At 52.9% G+C, this 16,574-nt stretch overlaps 5 protein-coding genes across 5 annotated transcripts; 2 read left to right on the top strand and 3 right to left on the bottom strand.

Moving 5' to 3' along the window:
• Positions 1-435: 435 nt before the first annotated feature.
• B0H65DRAFT_439699 (uncharacterized protein) lies at positions 436-1,311 on the top strand (the record flags this gene model as incomplete). Its single annotated transcript, XM_062825435.1, has 4 exons — positions 436-555; positions 664-738; positions 1,107-1,191; positions 1,238-1,311. The coding sequence occupies 4 exons, from the start codon at positions 436-438 to the stop codon at positions 1,309-1,311; spliced, it is 354 nt and encodes a 117-aa protein (XP_062683995.1).
• Positions 1,312-1,342: 31 nt separating this feature from the next.
• Positions 1,343-2,355, bottom strand: B0H65DRAFT_455627 (uncharacterized protein). The gene has a single exon (XM_062826245.1). The coding sequence runs from the start codon at positions 1,938-1,940 to the stop codon at positions 1,563-1,565; it is 378 nt and encodes a 125-aa protein (XP_062683994.1). The 5' UTR covers positions 1,941-2,355; the 3' UTR covers positions 1,343-1,562.
• Positions 2,022-6,311, bottom strand: B0H65DRAFT_96413 (uncharacterized protein). Its single transcript, XM_062831619.1, has 3 exons — positions 4,221-6,311; positions 3,281-4,169; positions 2,022-3,228 (listed from the first exon to the last, which is right to left on the bottom strand). The coding sequence occupies exons 1-3, from the start codon at positions 6,055-6,057 to the stop codon at positions 2,103-2,105; spliced, it is 3,852 nt and encodes a 1,283-aa protein (XP_062683993.1). The 5' UTR covers positions 6,058-6,311; the 3' UTR covers positions 2,022-2,102.
• A 2,751-nt stretch (positions 6,312-9,062) lies between these two features.
• Positions 9,063-9,884, top strand: B0H65DRAFT_455621 (uncharacterized protein). The gene has a single exon (XM_062826244.1). The coding sequence runs from the start codon at positions 9,070-9,072 to the stop codon at positions 9,418-9,420; it is 351 nt and encodes a 116-aa protein (XP_062683992.1). The 5' UTR covers positions 9,063-9,069; the 3' UTR covers positions 9,421-9,884.
• A 5,499-nt stretch (positions 9,885-15,383) lies between these two features.
• On the bottom strand, positions 15,384-16,136 carry B0H65DRAFT_420405 (ORMDL family-domain-containing protein; the record flags this gene model as incomplete). The annotated part of the gene is made up of 3 exons (XM_062824277.1): positions 15,384-15,431; positions 15,506-15,864; positions 16,001-16,136. 3 exons carry the CDS (start codon positions 16,134-16,136, stop codon positions 15,384-15,386), a joined length of 543 nt encoding a protein of 180 aa, XP_062683991.1.
• Positions 16,137-16,574: the final 438 nt, after the last annotated feature.

Here is a 16,574-nt window from a genome sequence, read left to right as displayed (position 1 = left end):
GATGCGATCGATCCATCTACCAAACAAAAAAGACGTGAAGAAAACGCATTTCGAACACTGATGAACAAGAAATAACTCAAACTCCAGCAAAGAGACCAAAAAAAAACAAAAAGCTCAGCGGCCAGAGCAGGGTTGAACCCGTCCACTCAAGACAACGCCTACGAAAACTGTACCACCGTTACCACGCAACGAGCAATGTTTATCTGGCTCCGCCACATACCGCTTGACCACGAGGGAACCTTTATTAGCGAGGGAACTTGAAGTTACTGAGGGGTGCTGAAGCGGGACCTTATAAGGCCCAAGTGGAAGGTGCTTGGGCACTTGGGCAGGCACTTGCACTTGAAGAGAGTGTACACTCACTCAACCTTACATATCAAGCGAAGAGGATGCGGATCGCGCACTTTATCAGTGCCCTCCCTACCTAGGTGGCTTCTTATGTTCTTGCACCTGCTTTGCTTGCTTGCTTGCTTGCTTGCTTGCCTGCTTGTTCGCGCTCCTCCATTGATAGCTAGCTGCCTGCCATCCTGTACGTACGAACGATGGATGGGTTTGTGGGTAGTGACTGTCTGTCTGTCTATGTCTAGAGGCAAGCAACCTTGGCTATAGTATAGTATAGGTATTCAAGATATTTATCTACCCACTTACCTATCTACGTACCTCTAGATAGAAAATGGCGTTCTCCTGCGCAAGGGATTGATCAATTACTTGGGGGGTAATGCATCCTCGAAGGCGTTGACAGTAAGTAAACTTGACTGAAGGTCGTAAATCTCTTTGAATGCACCCACCGACTGGGCCGGCAGGTCAGAAAGCGCGCCGCGGTTGAACCGGCGTCCGTCCGGGCCAAAAAAAAAAAAAAAAAAAAAAAAAAAAAAAAAAAACTCAGTCCGATCAGATCGGGATGAATCGAACTCGCAAGGAAGGAGGACTCAACCGACCAGACAGAAGACCTACGAAAAATACCAACGCATTTTCTGGACCCAGCCAGCGCCTTACCGCGTAGGCTTGTACGGGACCGTGGTGGAAGGTCTACACTTTGGTGCTTATATAGGTTCATGATTCTCATTCGCCTACGTACTTCACACAAGTCCAAGTCCCATAGCGTATAGTGTCTTGGACCCGACTCTGACGATTTCGCCTTCATGACGAACGAGTTCAAGGTAGGACAACTAACTGGCTTTGAGGAAGCTGTAGGTAAGGTGTTGTGTAACGAACGGGTTATCGTAACATCCGTTCTTAGATCACGAAAAACATATCAGTCTCAAAAAGACCAGAAAAGTATGTCACAGCAGCAGCAGCCCATCACGACAGTGAATCACGGCGAATATGTATACGAACGCACAAGTCGGTGGATAAGGTAGGTAGCTTCCTATATCGTTCTTTCTTTTGTTTCCCATCAAAATTACCATTCTATCATTACATCCCATCCCACGGGTATATACTAGTGTTTGTAGTTGTGTGTGTGTGCGCGCTCATATCACGTCCCCGTATATTGTATGTACATTCCTTGTTGTGTTTCCTCCTCTAATGAAGCTCAACTCACTTGACGACCAATGCCCGGCTGGCTAGAACCGGGCTCGCAGCAACGTCAAAACCCGTTCCCTTCCTTCTTCCGTGCTTGATATCCATCCATCCCGCCGAAAAGGAAAGAGGAAGGAAGAAAGCTTCAAACTTTTGTTATCCTCTCGTTCGTGAAGACCACACAGCAGGCAAGCAAAGGAGAAACCGATGGCTAAAAGAGTATGAAGGAAAGCCGCACTAAAAATTGCAGCAAGAAAATGGTAGGGTATTATAACCAGGTAATGAAACAACAGCCTCAAGAAGCTTGAGTGAAATAGCAAAAGAAACATAACGCCAAAACTCGCCGAACCATGTTTATCGTTCGAGAAACCCAAAAGACCCCAAACGCCTCGCCATGCTGATACTTTCGCTCGTTTATACATACCCGTTCGCTCGCTTTCCGTGTTTTAATACCCCGTCCAAAGCGTAATTCCCGAAATTTGACACAACGCAGAGAACCCCGAAAGGAATTATTCGGGGTTGAAACAAAGACTCTCTAGAAAGAGCCGCAGCGTAAAGTCGACACAGATCTCTGCCGGTGCCGATTACCTCCCACCCTTGAGATAATCCCCATTACTCTTCGGCGTACTCTTCGGCGATGGTTCATCAGAGTACATGTCCATCGGCTTCGGTCTCGTCGGCGCCCCATTCATCATCGTAGTCCCACTCGTCGTCGTCGAGCCATTCGCCGTCGCAGCAACAGTAGTACTGCTAGCCGTCTTTGGCGTCGTCGTTCCATTGACCAGCGTTCCATCGCCCTTTCCATCCTTCAACCCCTTCCACTCCCTCCCTTCTTTTTTATCTTTCTTATCACCCTTCCCCTCCCCTTTCTTTTCTTTCTCAGCATCCCCCTTCAAACTCCCCGTCGTAACCGACGGGACCGTCTCCGTCTCGCCCTGCTCCTCATAAATCGTCGCAAACTTTTTCAGCACCTGTTTCAGCGCCGGCCTTCTAATCGGTTTACTCAAAAACTCGTCCATGCCGCTCTCCATGCACTCCTTGACATTTGATTCCTCCGAAAAGGCCGTCAACGCCACGATCGGGGCGCTGTACCCCATTTTTCTGATAAGTCTCGTCGATTGCAACCCATCCAGGTTCGGCATCTGTATGTCCATGAAAATCACGTCAAACTGCAGGTTGTGCTCCATGTTGGCTTTGACGAGATCGTAGGCTTCTTGGCCGTCTTTGGCGATGGTCACGTCGTAGACGTCTTCTAACTTCAAAAGGCGGGAGACGACTTCCACGTTGGTGCTGTTGTCGTCGGCTACGAGGACGCGGAGCTTGCCGGGGCCGGAGGAGGAGGAGGAACGGGATTGCTGGAGTTGCTTGGCGGCCATGGCGCGGTCGAGGGCGGCCATTTTGTCGTCGACGTCGCCCGAGGCGGTGGTGGTCGTTGTGGGGGGTGGGCATTTGGGGGTCGTGGCGAAAAAGGGTTGGGAGAGCCCGACGAGACGGGGTTGTGTGTCGAGGACGGAGGTGGCGGCTGGTGGGGCGGTTGGGTGTTGGTTGTGACCGTGTGAGTGGCTGTGGCTGTGGGAGTGGGAGTGAGAGTGACCGTGGTGGATGTCGACGGTGGATTGTTTGGGGAGAGGGTTGCGGATGGTTTCGCCGTCGAGGGAGCTGACGGAGTGCGGGCGGGAGGCTAGGGAGCTGGAGGCGGTACTCGAAGCCCTTGGTTCTTCGTTAGCATACGGTTACCAGTCAGATATAAAGGACGACTTACCGATCCCGAACATATTTCAACGGTATCCTCATCGTAAACGTCGTTCCCACACCAACAGTACTCTTGAGCCCAATCGTCCCTCCCATTATGGTGGCCAACTGGGAGCAGATACTGAGACCCAAACCGGTACCACCAAACTTCTTGCTCAGACCCAGATCGCCCTGAACAAAAGGCTCGAAGATCTTTTGCTGCATATGCTCAGCAATACCCGGACCAGTATCCTCAACCTCAAACTCGAACATGAACGACTTGGCATTCGGCGGCGGAGGTGTTGGTGACCGTTCTCTGATCTGCACATGGGGCGTAGACTTGGGATCCATGGGGTTGATAGACAGCGCGGTACCACTACTCTGGTTCTGATTTGGCGAGTGCGGCGCGCCCCTTGAGCTCTGCGAGTCCCTTGATCCCGATCCTACCCTATGACGAGACCGACCTGGACGGTGCGAGTTCTTGGAGAAGGACGATGTCCTACTTTCGTCTTGTGGTTGCTCAATCTCGCCGACGCAGCGTATCCTCAACTCGACCCTGCCTCCCGCTGGAGTGAACTTCAGACTGTTACTGACCAGGTTGATGATGACTTGGAGGATACGGTGCTGGTCACCCCAGAGACACATGTCCTTGAGACGGCCGACACCGGGGGGTCCGAGTGCGGGAAGTCTCTTCTCGATGCTGGTGCGTCGCTCGGGGCTGCTGCCGTCGAGGAGGTCGGTGCCGACAAAGCTGACGGTAAAGGTGATCTTGTTCTCGCGGACCTGCTTGTCAAAGATGGCCAGCATTTGGGATCTTATCTCACCAAGTCTGAACTCTCTTTCTTCCAGGCTAACTTGTTGGCCGATTTGGTTCTTGGAGAAACTGAGGAGATCCTCGAGCAAATGCAACAGAAGGTCACCTATTGTGGTTAGCATAAGAAAGCCAGGAATAAAAGGGGGGAAATGCTTACCTGACTTGTAAATCGTCTTGAGCGACTGCTTGATGCGAAGAACATCGTCTTCCTCCATCAATACCGTACACATGCCCATGATGCCGTTCAGGGGTGTCTTCAACTCGTGAGAAATGTTGGCGATAAACAGCGTCTTGCTCTCGTTAGCAGCTTCGGCGGCCTTCTTGCTGATTTCGAGTTCTCTCGTTCGCTCGGCCACCTTCTCGTCCAACGAAGTGTACTGCTTCAACAACTCATCCGTCATCTCGTTGAACGTTTGCGTAAGCTCAGTCAACTCGTCGGTAATGAAATGCTTTCTATCCTCAACCTTGGCGGGAATCTTAAAGGCATGGCGATGCGCATCCTGTGCAGCGGCAGCTCTCATTCTCGCCCTCTTTGACTTGCGCATCCTTCGCTTCAACGTCTTGAACCAACTCTTCTCGGACCTTCCCGATGTGGTGCCGCCCGAACTAGGGTTCTCCTCATCAAAGTCGGAATCGAACAGTTCTTCGTAACCCGGTGGTGCAATCGAGTTCTCGGTGGCCTCCTTCAACCGGCGAATCGGCATGACGCTCAGATGGGCACAGGGGATGGTGAGCAGTAGGACAAGCCCCGCGGTACCAAACACGCACCCCAAGAGTATGTTCCTCAGCGTACGGATCGGTTCCGTCGCCTCTCGATAGTCCTGTTCCACAAGCACCGCCCAGGAGACCAGGGAGGTCTGTGGCCGGGCGGCACCAATCGCCACCCTTTTGCCCTGCTCGTTGTGGGTCGAGATCTTGCTCATGGCGTTATTGGTCTGGTTGCTCCTCTCCACAAAAAGATCCAGCACCGCCTCGTACGTTTCCAGATCGAAGGGAGCATCATAAGCACCCGACTCGAAGCTGTGGTTGCTGTGGCGGTCTTCTTGGCCGGGTTGGGGGGCGGGCGGGAACAGGAAGTGAACCTGGTTCGTCCTCGCAAACTTATCACGGGGCGGGTTCCAGGTTTGGTTGCTGGCAGGCATATTGGAGTTGAAGTGGTTCCAGGGGTTGACTGGGCCGATGAACAGAGCAATGCCAGTCTCGCCCAGGCCCTCGCTGGACTTTTGGACCTCGACGAGCTGTCTCGCGCTGGCGACCACAGTCATGTAACCAAGAATGAATTTGCTAGATTGATTCTCTCGAACAGGGACCGTGATGGAGACAAGCGCGTACGACTCGTTGACCACAAGCGGTCCCAGGAGAATGCCGTTGCCCTCGCTGCCATTGCCCAACGAGACGCCAGGGAATATGTTGGCAGAGAATTGGCTGGTGTTGTTTCTGTAAGGGCTCGGCAGGTTCTTGTTCTCGTATGTGACATTTGGGTAAAGCATGGAGGGGAAGCCATAGTCGGGATCGCCGAGTTTGATGTCGGCACCAGTTGGGGATTTGTAAGGAAGATAGACAGGCTCGTCCAGGGCAGCTGGGCCGGTAATGTTGAGAAGGCCACTTGAATCACCGGTAGAATTGCGAGAATACAATCTGGCTTGCAACAGACCCGACACGTTGCTGGTGGAAAGCGCGCTTGCCAGATCCTCGAGAGCCTGCTTCCAGACGTCCGAAGTTTGGTTGCGGTAATATTCATTGGTGTAGAAGTTCTCGAAGGCCTGCTGAAGCAGGAGTCGTGTAGAGATGGTGAGGCATGCTGTCTGGATCAGATCGATTTCGGAAGAGATGCGAGAGGCCTTGAGAGAGGCGGACAAGGCCAGGCCATCCGTCTTGACGCCAATGACAAAGTTGTTAACAAAGATCCATACGGGGATTGAGACGATGGCGAGGGAGAGGAGCACGGCAAAGATGACGAGGGCCGCGAGCTGCTCTCTAATTGCGATCCTCATTTTGAAGTCGCGTGGGGGGGAAGAGGACGAGGGACTACCGAGGGGAAATCGGACGGAGCCGAGGCGATGCCTGCATTATTCTCGATCTAGTCTGGGGAAAGGGTCTGAATGCGCTCGTGCTGGTTGTGTCGTAACAAGTTGTTGTGGGATCAAGATTCTAGAAAGACCGAGTAGACAATGGCAGGCTGGCTTTGTTTGACGCGAGGTACTCTAACTGGAGAAGGAAATGACCAGCTGGCTGATGGATCCGGGTCTCAGATATGGGTCGGGGACGGGGACGGACGAGACAAGCAGCTGTTGTAGGATCCAGATGGCGCCGAGAATTCGTCGTGATACCCAGATGGATGGATAGTCGTCGAAGTTGTCGTCGTCTTGGTAGAGAGAGGTGAATGGGTAGTGGTAATGGTAGTGGTAGGTAGTCGGGCCTAGACTCCCAAGGGACGCTGCACCGCCGTTGTTGATGGTGGCAAGTGGAGGCTGGTAAACTTCAAGTGAAGTCGGTGTGTGGCTCACCTCGTCCAATCCAACAACAAATTACTAAACTGGGAGAGAGGAGGGAAAGGGAAAATCAGGAAAAGAGGATGGAAGGATTCGGGAGAGTCGGCGTGGTCGGGACGGGTGTGTGAGATTGTGAGATGAGATGGAAGGAATGGATGATGTGAACCGGAAACCGAAATGCCACGGAGGTTGGCTTTGGGCCAACGAATGGTAAGCAGCCCGGGAGTTATGAGTGGCTGTAGCAGCAAATCTGATCGAGATTTCCAAGCCGGGAGCCCAGAGAAGCTCAGCTTTGTTTGTGTAACCTCGAGTTGTGGTGACAGTGGCTGCTTTGGGACAGGTACTCTCTACAGCTACTTCTTTTGTCTATGTATTCAGGTATTGTACATCTCGTCTTCTCTGTATAAGTGAAAGTTACCGAGTCCACGGTTGCCGTGTGTTCTATTGCTTGGTAAGATGCCGTGGAGTGTGGAAGAGTGGATAACTTGTCCGTACAAAAGAACACCCGAAAAGACGAAACGAAACCATCGGAAACCACTCGACACCGACCGAGAAAACAGAAAGTTGAGATGACTGGTGCAGTGCTCGTCTGATCGATGGCCTTGGCAGATACCTTGGCAGATACACTCATGGCACTGTGACAATATTGACCCCGTTCTCGACTGTTATGGATTAGCGGGGTCCACTCCCAACTGTTAGTGCAATGCTAGTGTCGAATAGCCTGGTACTACAGCACCTGGACCGGACCTGGAGCTTCCCGACAGCAAAGCAGATTTGACACGATGGCACATCATCAACCATGGTCGCGGTCTGGATTCACTGCATTCATGTCGTAATGGGAAAGGAGCTGTTGTCATGATGTGTGTTTCTTGGTTTCTCGATTCATGACGTTATCCCCGAAAATCCGTGGTGCAGTTCCATTCGAGCTGGAGACCTAGGAGTATTCATATAGCGGATGTTAACACTCACTATGGAGCACATAACAAACCGGGCAGTCAACTCTTTCCTTCCCCAGACCCCAGCTCCCCCAGACAAATCGAAAAAGAGCGACCTCATTCTTGCCCAAAACGGGAGCGTTAACCGATGCATCCACTCGGTCTAGGCCCTAGCCTTTTCACGGTTAGGTCGCAGTCTCGTGCACCATATCCCGCCCGGCCCCCACTCACACCTTTAGTTGTTTCTTGGCGACTCTTCTGTTTCTATGCCGTCGGTCAGTGATTACCAACCTAATGCGTCGATGCAATGTCTCCGACCTGCGTTTACCCTAACCCTGAACCACAGGTCGATCCGGAACATGACGACTTCAAAGATCGGCAATCTCCATCAATGTTTCGCCTTCACCTCACTTCACATGTTGTTGTCACTGCCAGCGAAAAACACCACAACACATCGTGACTTCCTTGTCTCTGTAATATGAGCTAGCAGAGATTACCATCTATCAACCCATATCATCATGACATTCGTTGAAGCCCGTCTCCGAAAGAAGAAAAAGATTTTCTAAAGAGATATCAGTCCTCTTGATTTTCCAGAGTTAGAGGATGAACTCGATATCCTGAATATCAAAAGCCACCGAGTTGTCATGTTGCCATGCGCTCTGTCGATGGCTTAGAGGGTCGCGTCCTCGGTGAGGTAGCTATCAGTCAACCTTTTCTATTTATCGTGTGTGTCATGTCATGTTTTTGGAATTTTCTCTCCCTCTGAGTTACTGTAGGTTTCAGTCTCTCATCTGAGCAGGTCCAAAATCGTGTATGGGCCAAAAACAAATTCACATATCAGTCAGGAACGTAGTGAGGTACGAAAACTTGAAATTCACAACTACTCGTGTGGGATCGAAACGCCTGTCACAGTCTGAAGGGCGATTCTAGCCCAGACGAGTACTACTTAACCATCTTTTTCTTCCCTCATTCTTGGTTTACCACCACTTTCCCCCCTTTCCCGATACAATTTTGAGTACTCCTTTTGCCCACCCACCTCCCAGTTACATTACACTGCGGTAGATATCTACCACAGGTACATAACCACCTTTTTCTTCCCCTCATTAATGTCGACGCTGTTTTTGTTTTCTTGGTTTACCATCACTTTCCCCTTTCAAATTCCCGAAATGTCAATTTTCAGTTACTCCTTTTGCCCATCCACCTCCCAGTTACACTGCGGTACTAACGTATCTACCACAGGTACATTCCCACAACACCCATCACCACTCCCATACCCATGGTCTTCCACAACCTACCCCCATTCACGCTGGCACCGCCAGTCACAATCGGAGCATCCGCCACCGGCACATTCGCCGTATTCGGCGTCTGAGCCGTCGCCTGCTGGTTAGAGCTCGCCTGCTGGTTAGAGCTCGCCTGCGGGTTAGGCCCCGCCTGCTGGTTAGGCCTCGCCTGCTGGTTAGAGCTCGCCTGCTGGTTAGAGGTCTTGTCGTTGTTGGCGCCCATCACCCCAGTCAGAGCATCATGACCCGACGCATACTTCGCCAAATTCGCCTTCCACTCCTCCCAAGACGCCTTCGGGATGCCCCACTTCTCGGCCATGGCCTCCAAGTCGGGCATCTTGTTGGTCGCCTTGCCGTTGGCATCGGCGGCCACGAAGGGCATGTTGGTGGGACCGAAGGAGGCGGATGGGTTGAAGTCCGTGTTGAGAACCGCGAGGCCCTTGACCTTCTCGGCCATAGCCTTCAAGTCGGGCATCTTGTTGGTCGGCTGGCCGTTGGCATCGGCGGCTACCATGGGCATGTTGTTGAGACTGGCCGGGGCGGATGGGTTGAAGCTCGGGTTGAAAACCGCGAGGGGCACGACCGACTGTCCGTTGGCGGTTTGGGCTTTGGCAGCATCTTGGGCACCCTGGGCTTTGGCAGCATCTTGAGCACCCTGGGCTTTGGCGGCATCCTGGCCACCCTGGGCTTTGGCATCTTGGGCAGCCTGGGCTTTCAAGGCATCTTGGCCAACCTGGGCTTTGGCAGCATCTTGGCCAACCTGGGCTTTGGCAGCATCTAGGCCAACCTGGGCTTTGGCAGCATCTAGGCTACCATGGACTTTGGCGGCATCTTGGGCACCCTGGGCTTTGGCGGCATCTTGGCCAGCCTGGGCTTTGGCATCCTGGCCACCCTGGGCTTTGGCATCTTGGGCAGCCTGGGCTTTCAAGGCATCTTGGGCGTCCTTCCACTTGTTCCACAGGGCGTCCTTCCACTTGTTCCAGTCATTGTTCGCCCAGGAGTCCTTGTTCTCCCAGGAGGCCGTGTTCTGCTGGGCGGCGTCCTTGTTCGCCTGGGCGTCCTTGTTCTGCTGGGCGGCGTCCTTGCTCGCCTGAGCGGCGTCCTTGTTCGCGGCGGCGTCCTTGTTCTGCTGGGCGGCGTCCTTGTTCTGCTGGGCGGCGTCCTTGCTCGCCTGGGCGTCCTTGTTCTGCTGGGCGGCGTCCTTGTTCTGCTGGGCGGCGTCCTTGCTCGCCTGGGCGTCCTTGCTCGCCTGAGCGGCGTCCTTGTTCTGCTGGGCGGCGTCCTTGCCCGCCTGAGCGGCGTCCTTGTTCGCGGCGGCGTCCTTGTTCGCCTGGGCGCCGTTGTTCACCTGGGCGGCGTCCTTGTTCTGCTGGGCGGCGTCCTTGTTCTGCTGGGCGGCGTCCTTGCTCGCCTGGGCGTCCTTGCTCGCCTGAGCGGCGTCCTTGTTCTGCTGAGCGGCGTCCTTGTTCTGCTGGGCGGCGTCCTTGTTCGCGGCGGCGTCCTTGTTCTGCTGGGCGGCGTCCTTGCCCGCCTGAGCGGCGTCCTTGTTCGCGGCGGCGTCCTTGTTCGCCTGGGCGCCGTTGTTCACCTGGGCGGCGTCCTTGTTCTGCTGGGCGGCGTCCTTGTTCTGCTGGGCGGCGTCCTTGCTCGCCTGGGCGTCCTTGCTCGCCTGAGCGGCGTCCTTGTTCTGCTGGGCGGCGTCCTTGTTCGCGGCGGCGTCCTTGTTCGCCTGGGCGCCGTTGTTCTGGCCGCCAAAGCCAAAGCCAGCACCGCCAGCGTTGTTGTTGGCTGCCAAGTCGTCAGTCTTTCTCGCGTTCTTCTGGCTCTTGAGAGAAGGGTTTAGAGGTACTCACCTTGAGCGTTTCCACCAAACCGGCCATCCACAGAGGCATCAACGCCGCCAAAAAGCTGCTGCTGGCCACCCTGACCAGCTTGACCAGCCTGCTGACCAGCCTGACGACCAGCCTGACCCGCCTGCTGACCAGCCTGACTAGCCTGACCAGCCTGACCGCCACCAAACGCCTCACCAGGAGTAGCATACTCATTCCCAAGCCCATCACCACCATCCCTACGCCGCATCTTGCTCGGAGCGTCCTCCACGACGGTGATGTTACCCAAGTTGTCGCCGTTGAACTCCTTCACGACGGTGATGCTATCCAACTTCCCGTCGTTCTGGGCCTGGATGAGCCTTTTCTGGAATTCCAAGTACGCCTGATACAACATATCAATGACGTTCTGGGGCACGCCACGGTCCTTGAGCGCATAGTCGAAGGCGTCCTTGACCTTAGCCTGATCCTCGTCGGACAGCTTCATATTGTAGGACATGCCATTCGTTTGTTTCTGCTGACGAAACTCGACGAACGTCTTGTAGGCCTGCGCCGCTTCTCCCGGGGTAAAAACGGCACCGACGACTTTGATAAAGGCCGTCTGTTCGTCGCCAGAGGGAGTAGCAGCGGGAGTGGCAGAGGGAGCAGCAGAGGAGGAAGTAGTAGCAGCAGGAGTGGCAGTAAAGGTAGAGAGAGTAGTAGAGGGAGCACCCGCAGCAGGAGTAGTAGTAGAGGAACTAGTGGCGGGAGCAGCAGCAGGAACAGTAGAGGTAGTAACAGAGGTAGTAGTATGGGTAGTAGTAGAGGTAGTAGTAGAGGTGGTAGTAGAGGGAGCAGCAGCGGGAGTAGTAGTAGAGGGAGCAGCTTCGGGAGTAGTAGTGGGAGAAGCTGGAGCAACAGAGGAAGCACTAGAGGAAGCAGCAGAGGAAGCAGCAGCATTGCTATTGCTCTGGGTAGTGGTAGTGGTAGTGGTAGTGGTAGTAGAGGTAGTCGAGCCAGCAGAGGGAGCAGCTGGGGAAGTAGCAGGGGAAGCAGTAGTGGTAGTGGTAGAGGGAGCAGCATTGCTCACGGTAGCGGTAGTGGTAGTGGTAGCGTTGGAGGACGACACCTGCTTCTTCTCTAAATGGTAACGAGGAACGGCAGTCCAGGAGTTCTTCACGGCGGCGGCATCTTTGGTATTGACAACAGGAAGGCCGACGGCGGTGGTTTCGGGGACGGGAACGACCTCATCGGGAGAGAGGATGACGAAGGGGTCGACGGCCGCAGCGGGGAGAGTAGTCTCCGCGAGGTGAGCGAGGTGAGAAACAGTACTAGCAGTACCGGCGGCGACGCGACCGACGAGGCGGTTGTGGGCAGAGCCGTCGTTGTTGGGTCCGCGGTTGCTGTTGTTGTTGGTTGGGGCAGCTCGGGAGAGCTGGGAGACAGCCGTAACTGCTCCGATGATGAAGGTGGTTGAGTACTTCATGGCTGTTTGTTGGACGAGGTAGGTTAGCAATGAGAAGAAACAGATAGACAGAAAGGTAGGCGGTATGAACCCTTCAAGGGAGTCTACCAAGATAGACTTGGATACGTACTTTGAAGTGTGCTTTGCAGTGTGTGGGTACCTAGCACTGTCAAGAGAAGCCTGGATGTCTGGTTTGCTCTTTGCTGTGGAGGTGAGGAAAGAAAAGAAAACATACAATCAGTTGAGAGGAATGGGGGTTTATATCTAGGTGGCCGGACTGGAGAGGGGCCTTGGACTAAGAGCACATGTTTCTTTCCTCATGCCGGACGGGCCTATAGTTGGGGTAGTGTTCATCATCGATCGATGGCGAATCTTGGGTACAGCATGGTTGAGGCGGTTCATACTTCTCTGACGTGCGGTAGAAACTGGAATGTGGAACTTAGAATCGCAATGCAGAGGTGAAGACGTCTGGGCAGACATGCTTTTGCCTACTGACGACTGCAAAGCGACCAACATAACTCCGGGCAAAGTCTTTAACCATGCAGAGCCATCCTGAGTTTTACAAGTTGATACAGTAGAATCCAGGCTGGGCGTGAGTATAGACTTGTGGACTGAATGCAAGCTGTACTCGAGCATAAACCTGTCAAGAAAGGGGCGAGTGTCTGTTCGGAAACCCTAGTACATTGATGTGCCTGATAATGCAACTAATCCGGGCAAGCCATCCAGTTAACTTGCAATAAGTGGGAACTTTGTACGTATTAATAGCCTCATACCATACAAATCTGGGAAGTCTCGCTCCCAGAAGGCTTGCAATATAGTGGGCATTTGCATTAAGAGGGCCTCGCAGTATCAGGGCACCTCACTGTACCCGAGCATAGAACTGGCCAGAACGGGGGCGGCCATTCTTTTCGGACTTGAAACCTAGGTAGTTGCATGTGTTATGTATACTCCACGACGAGAGCGAACAGATTCCCCGCGCCGGCAAGAACGTGTAAAGACTTGCATGTGGCCTCCTCACTGACTCCCAAGCCTAGTGGTTCCCAGGAGGATGATTACAAGCGAACAAGATGACGAGATGCATGCACTCTGAGAGCTGCTCCTCGAAAGTGATGAATCCTCACTTAGCTGCCCTGGAGTCTTCTGTTTACGGCTGGCACAGGTTTCTACACTGACAGGACCGAGAAAAGCCAGCATCTCCCGTAACTGCGGAGTGTCCTTGCAAGATTTCGAGTGGCTTCTAGGAGCACAGCACATGCTCGTCTAACACTGTAAAGCGAGGAGTGCTTCCAATGACGATAAAACATCCACAGGTTGATGACGCTGTTATTTCCTGATCATCAACCCTCGCGTCAGGTCAAAGTGAGGTGTCGTCAAGAGGTGAGGTGTCGTCAAACTGTGAGCACCTCCAAGGAAAAAAGAAAAAACATCTAAGAATACGTCGTTACATGAAGCCTAGGCGCGTCTTGCAGGACCTGTCTGTAGGCTTCAAGGCAGAACTCGTGAAACATAACAAGGCAAAAATTTTCAATTTTTTTTTCAACTGCACACAACAAGATTTTGAACAACCCCCTCGGACCTAATCGATGCACCAGAGCTGTCAAACTTGCATCGGAGCCTGTTATATGTCGGGTATAGGCATGCATAACGTACCACAGCAATGGGATAACCGGAGGTTCTTCCGGGAGACGTCAGCTAAAATCCGGATTCCGCGAGGGCGTTTATCCAGTATCATGAAGTTCTAAAGCTAGAAAAAGAACACCATCGCCACCTCACGCCCTTCTGCCCTCGCCTTGATTGTTGACTGCACGAGCAACGCCGACCTACCTCGCATCCAAGCACCAAGCACCAGGGAACGGACATACAATGCCGTCTTTGATCTGTATCTCTAATGCATTCCATGACTTCCGCCACCAGCTGCGGGCGGCTACCTGTTTTCATGGTGGGAGCTTCCCACGGCCACGAGTACAAGATCCCCTTGTTGCCCCATCCCTCACCCACAGCACTCGCTCGCAAACCAGGAGTGCTTTACAAAAGTCAAGTCGGACGCAAGCAGGCCAAATCTCACCAAGTGGGAAAGTTGGCCAAGTCAACAAGTCAAGTTTCAACTCAGACGTGACTTGCCAACTTTGTTTCGTCGGTCCATGTAAAATTTGCCCGCCTGCAAAACAGGAAGGATCCGTCTCATCCGGGAAACCGTTTTGCTGTGGTGGTTCCCGTCCTGACCAGATTATCTGCGCTCCGAACAAGTCAAGTAAACAGACCAATCAATTCAGATCTGTGTAGAAACAAGTCGAAATCTGACTGGGTCGTTACAGAAGTAAACCAACGAAAAGGTCGTAAAAAAACAACCGAACACATAGCAACAGTGACAAAGTAGGTGGTGGGCTTTGCTTCAATTTTTGTCCCATCATATCAACAACTATAATGTAGGATTCTGGGTTCATAAGAACCCTGATTGTCTTCTCTTTTCTTCCATGCAGGTTTGGTGATTTGAGCTTGTGTATTGCTGTTATTACGGCTTAAGGTCTGAGCTGGATCCTGTATCGTCAATTTTTATGTCCGGTTGATATTTACGACCCCCTTCGGCCAAGTAAAATTTCGGACTTGATTTGGCGGCTTGACTCGACTTGACTGTTGACTTGTGTGAAGTACTTCAAGCCACAGCAAGAGAAAAGCAGCAAGCAACACGCAGAGAAAGACAGTGTAAAACCATGCTTTTAAGTGACGCTGATGATCCTATACATTTAACCCTAGACTTGAAAACGGAAAAAAGCACAAACACTTCACATGTTTTTCCTTCGTTCCTCGACCATGCTCTTGACCATGCTTGACCATGCTCGAACCTTCCTCCGACGAGATTGAACCAACCCTCTTTCTCTACCCTACCCTACCCTAGCATGACCTAACCTGACCCATGTGTGTTGTGTGTTATATCTCCTAAACCCGACCCAAGGGGTCCCTATCCTGTCCCGACCGGAGGTGGTTCTCAACATATGCCTTGAAGCCTGTGCTGGTGAAGTACTTCCCTCTGCTAACCCACACACGTGCCGTGCCACCTCCTTAGGTAGAGCTTTGCCGCCAATCAATGATGACGACGGAGAAAGCAAACGCTATGGGGCAGCTTGACTGGAGTGGATCCTCCTCCTCTATGACCCTAAGGGGCGCCCTATTTTTTTTAATCCTCCGATGTCCGCAACGCCTAAACCACAGCCCGGTTCTTTTTTGTGTTTGTTTTGCCAAATGGAGGCCCTAGGGTTGTGGTTCCAGAAGGCGAGATAGTATGTTTTTGACTACTTCCCGGTACGATTTCCCAATCTTTATCTTCGTATTCGTCGGGGTGATTCTATTCCTCTGGGATGTCAGAGAAGAGGCCGACACGCATACGATGGCTCTGTAGAAGTGGAACATAGTAGTTAGCAACATGTTCTAGCTGCACAAACAAGCCCGGTAGAAGAGGCAACTCACGTAAGGCAACTTGGGAATGATGACCGCCATGACCGCCAAAAAGTTGATGATGAAGTACGTCAAGTCGTAGTGCGTGTAATGCGTGCTCAGCAGGAACAAGACAATGGGCACGCTCAGCAAAAACTTCTTGGCGGGCGTGTACTGGGCTCCGTCGTCGATCTGCTCCCACATGTTCAGGTTGTCGTAGGCGCCGCCGTTGAACTCAAAGGGCACGCCCCGGACGTGGTGGAACATGATGTACGAGCCGATCATGTACGTGATGTTGGTCAGCGTCCATGACGTTTCTTGTGAGACACCGGGGACAATGTCGTATATGATCTTGAGGGCGAGGATCAGGACGAAGTGGATTGTCCATGCGCCTGTTTGGGGAGAGGAGAGGTTAGCATAAGCTTTACACTTTGGAAGCTATGTAGAAGCTTGGTTGCACCCCGCGGCGGATAGGGCAGGGATTACGGCAAGCTTGGAGGGGAGGGATGGGGACGGGAGGATCATTACCCTTTGCGTTTACCCAGTTGGCATTCAAGTTGGGGAGGGCAGCCTGATCGCTCAGCTGCTCAACGGGCTCAAGAGGCTCATGGTAGACCTGGAGAATGCTACTAGATCTCCTCCTGCGGCCACCCTTGTCTTCCATTGTGTTCTGATATGTCAAGGAGTCCCGACGCGGGGCTAAGTTTGTGTTGGCGGGCATGTCGTAAGAGACGGTGCGTGGGAGGACGATTGGGGAAGCCAATTTGGCGGTATTGAGACCGACGGAGGTGGTCGTCGGTGTGGTTAACGTCTATGTAGAGATTTCGGAGGGTGTGTTTGCGCGGAGAGGCGAAGATCACGGACTAGTTGGTCTGTCGTGTTCGTCGCTGCCCGTCGTCGTTCGGAGGTGTGGGTAAAATACGAAACTGAATCTCGTGGGGATTCAGGAGCGCAAATCGACTTTGGTTCCGGGCCGGTCGATGTTAATACTCGTCTCTTGACTTGATCTCAGGACAGTGAGTGATGCGAGGATGGTGCAACTTGTCGGTCGAGGTGGGATGATGTCACTTGGCTTTTTGGCTTTCCCCAAAAACAGCCAGTC

Source organism: Neurospora tetraspora, assembly GCF_033439725.1.
Source record: "Neurospora tetraspora strain CBS 560.94 chromosome Unknown B0H65scaffold_2, whole genome shotgun sequence".
In the NCBI taxonomy this organism is placed as follows: domain Eukaryota; kingdom Fungi; phylum Ascomycota; class Sordariomycetes; order Sordariales; family Sordariaceae; genus Neurospora; species Neurospora tetraspora.
The sequence above is the reverse complement of the archived record's forward strand: the minus strand, read 5'-3'. Positions and strand labels throughout refer to the sequence as shown.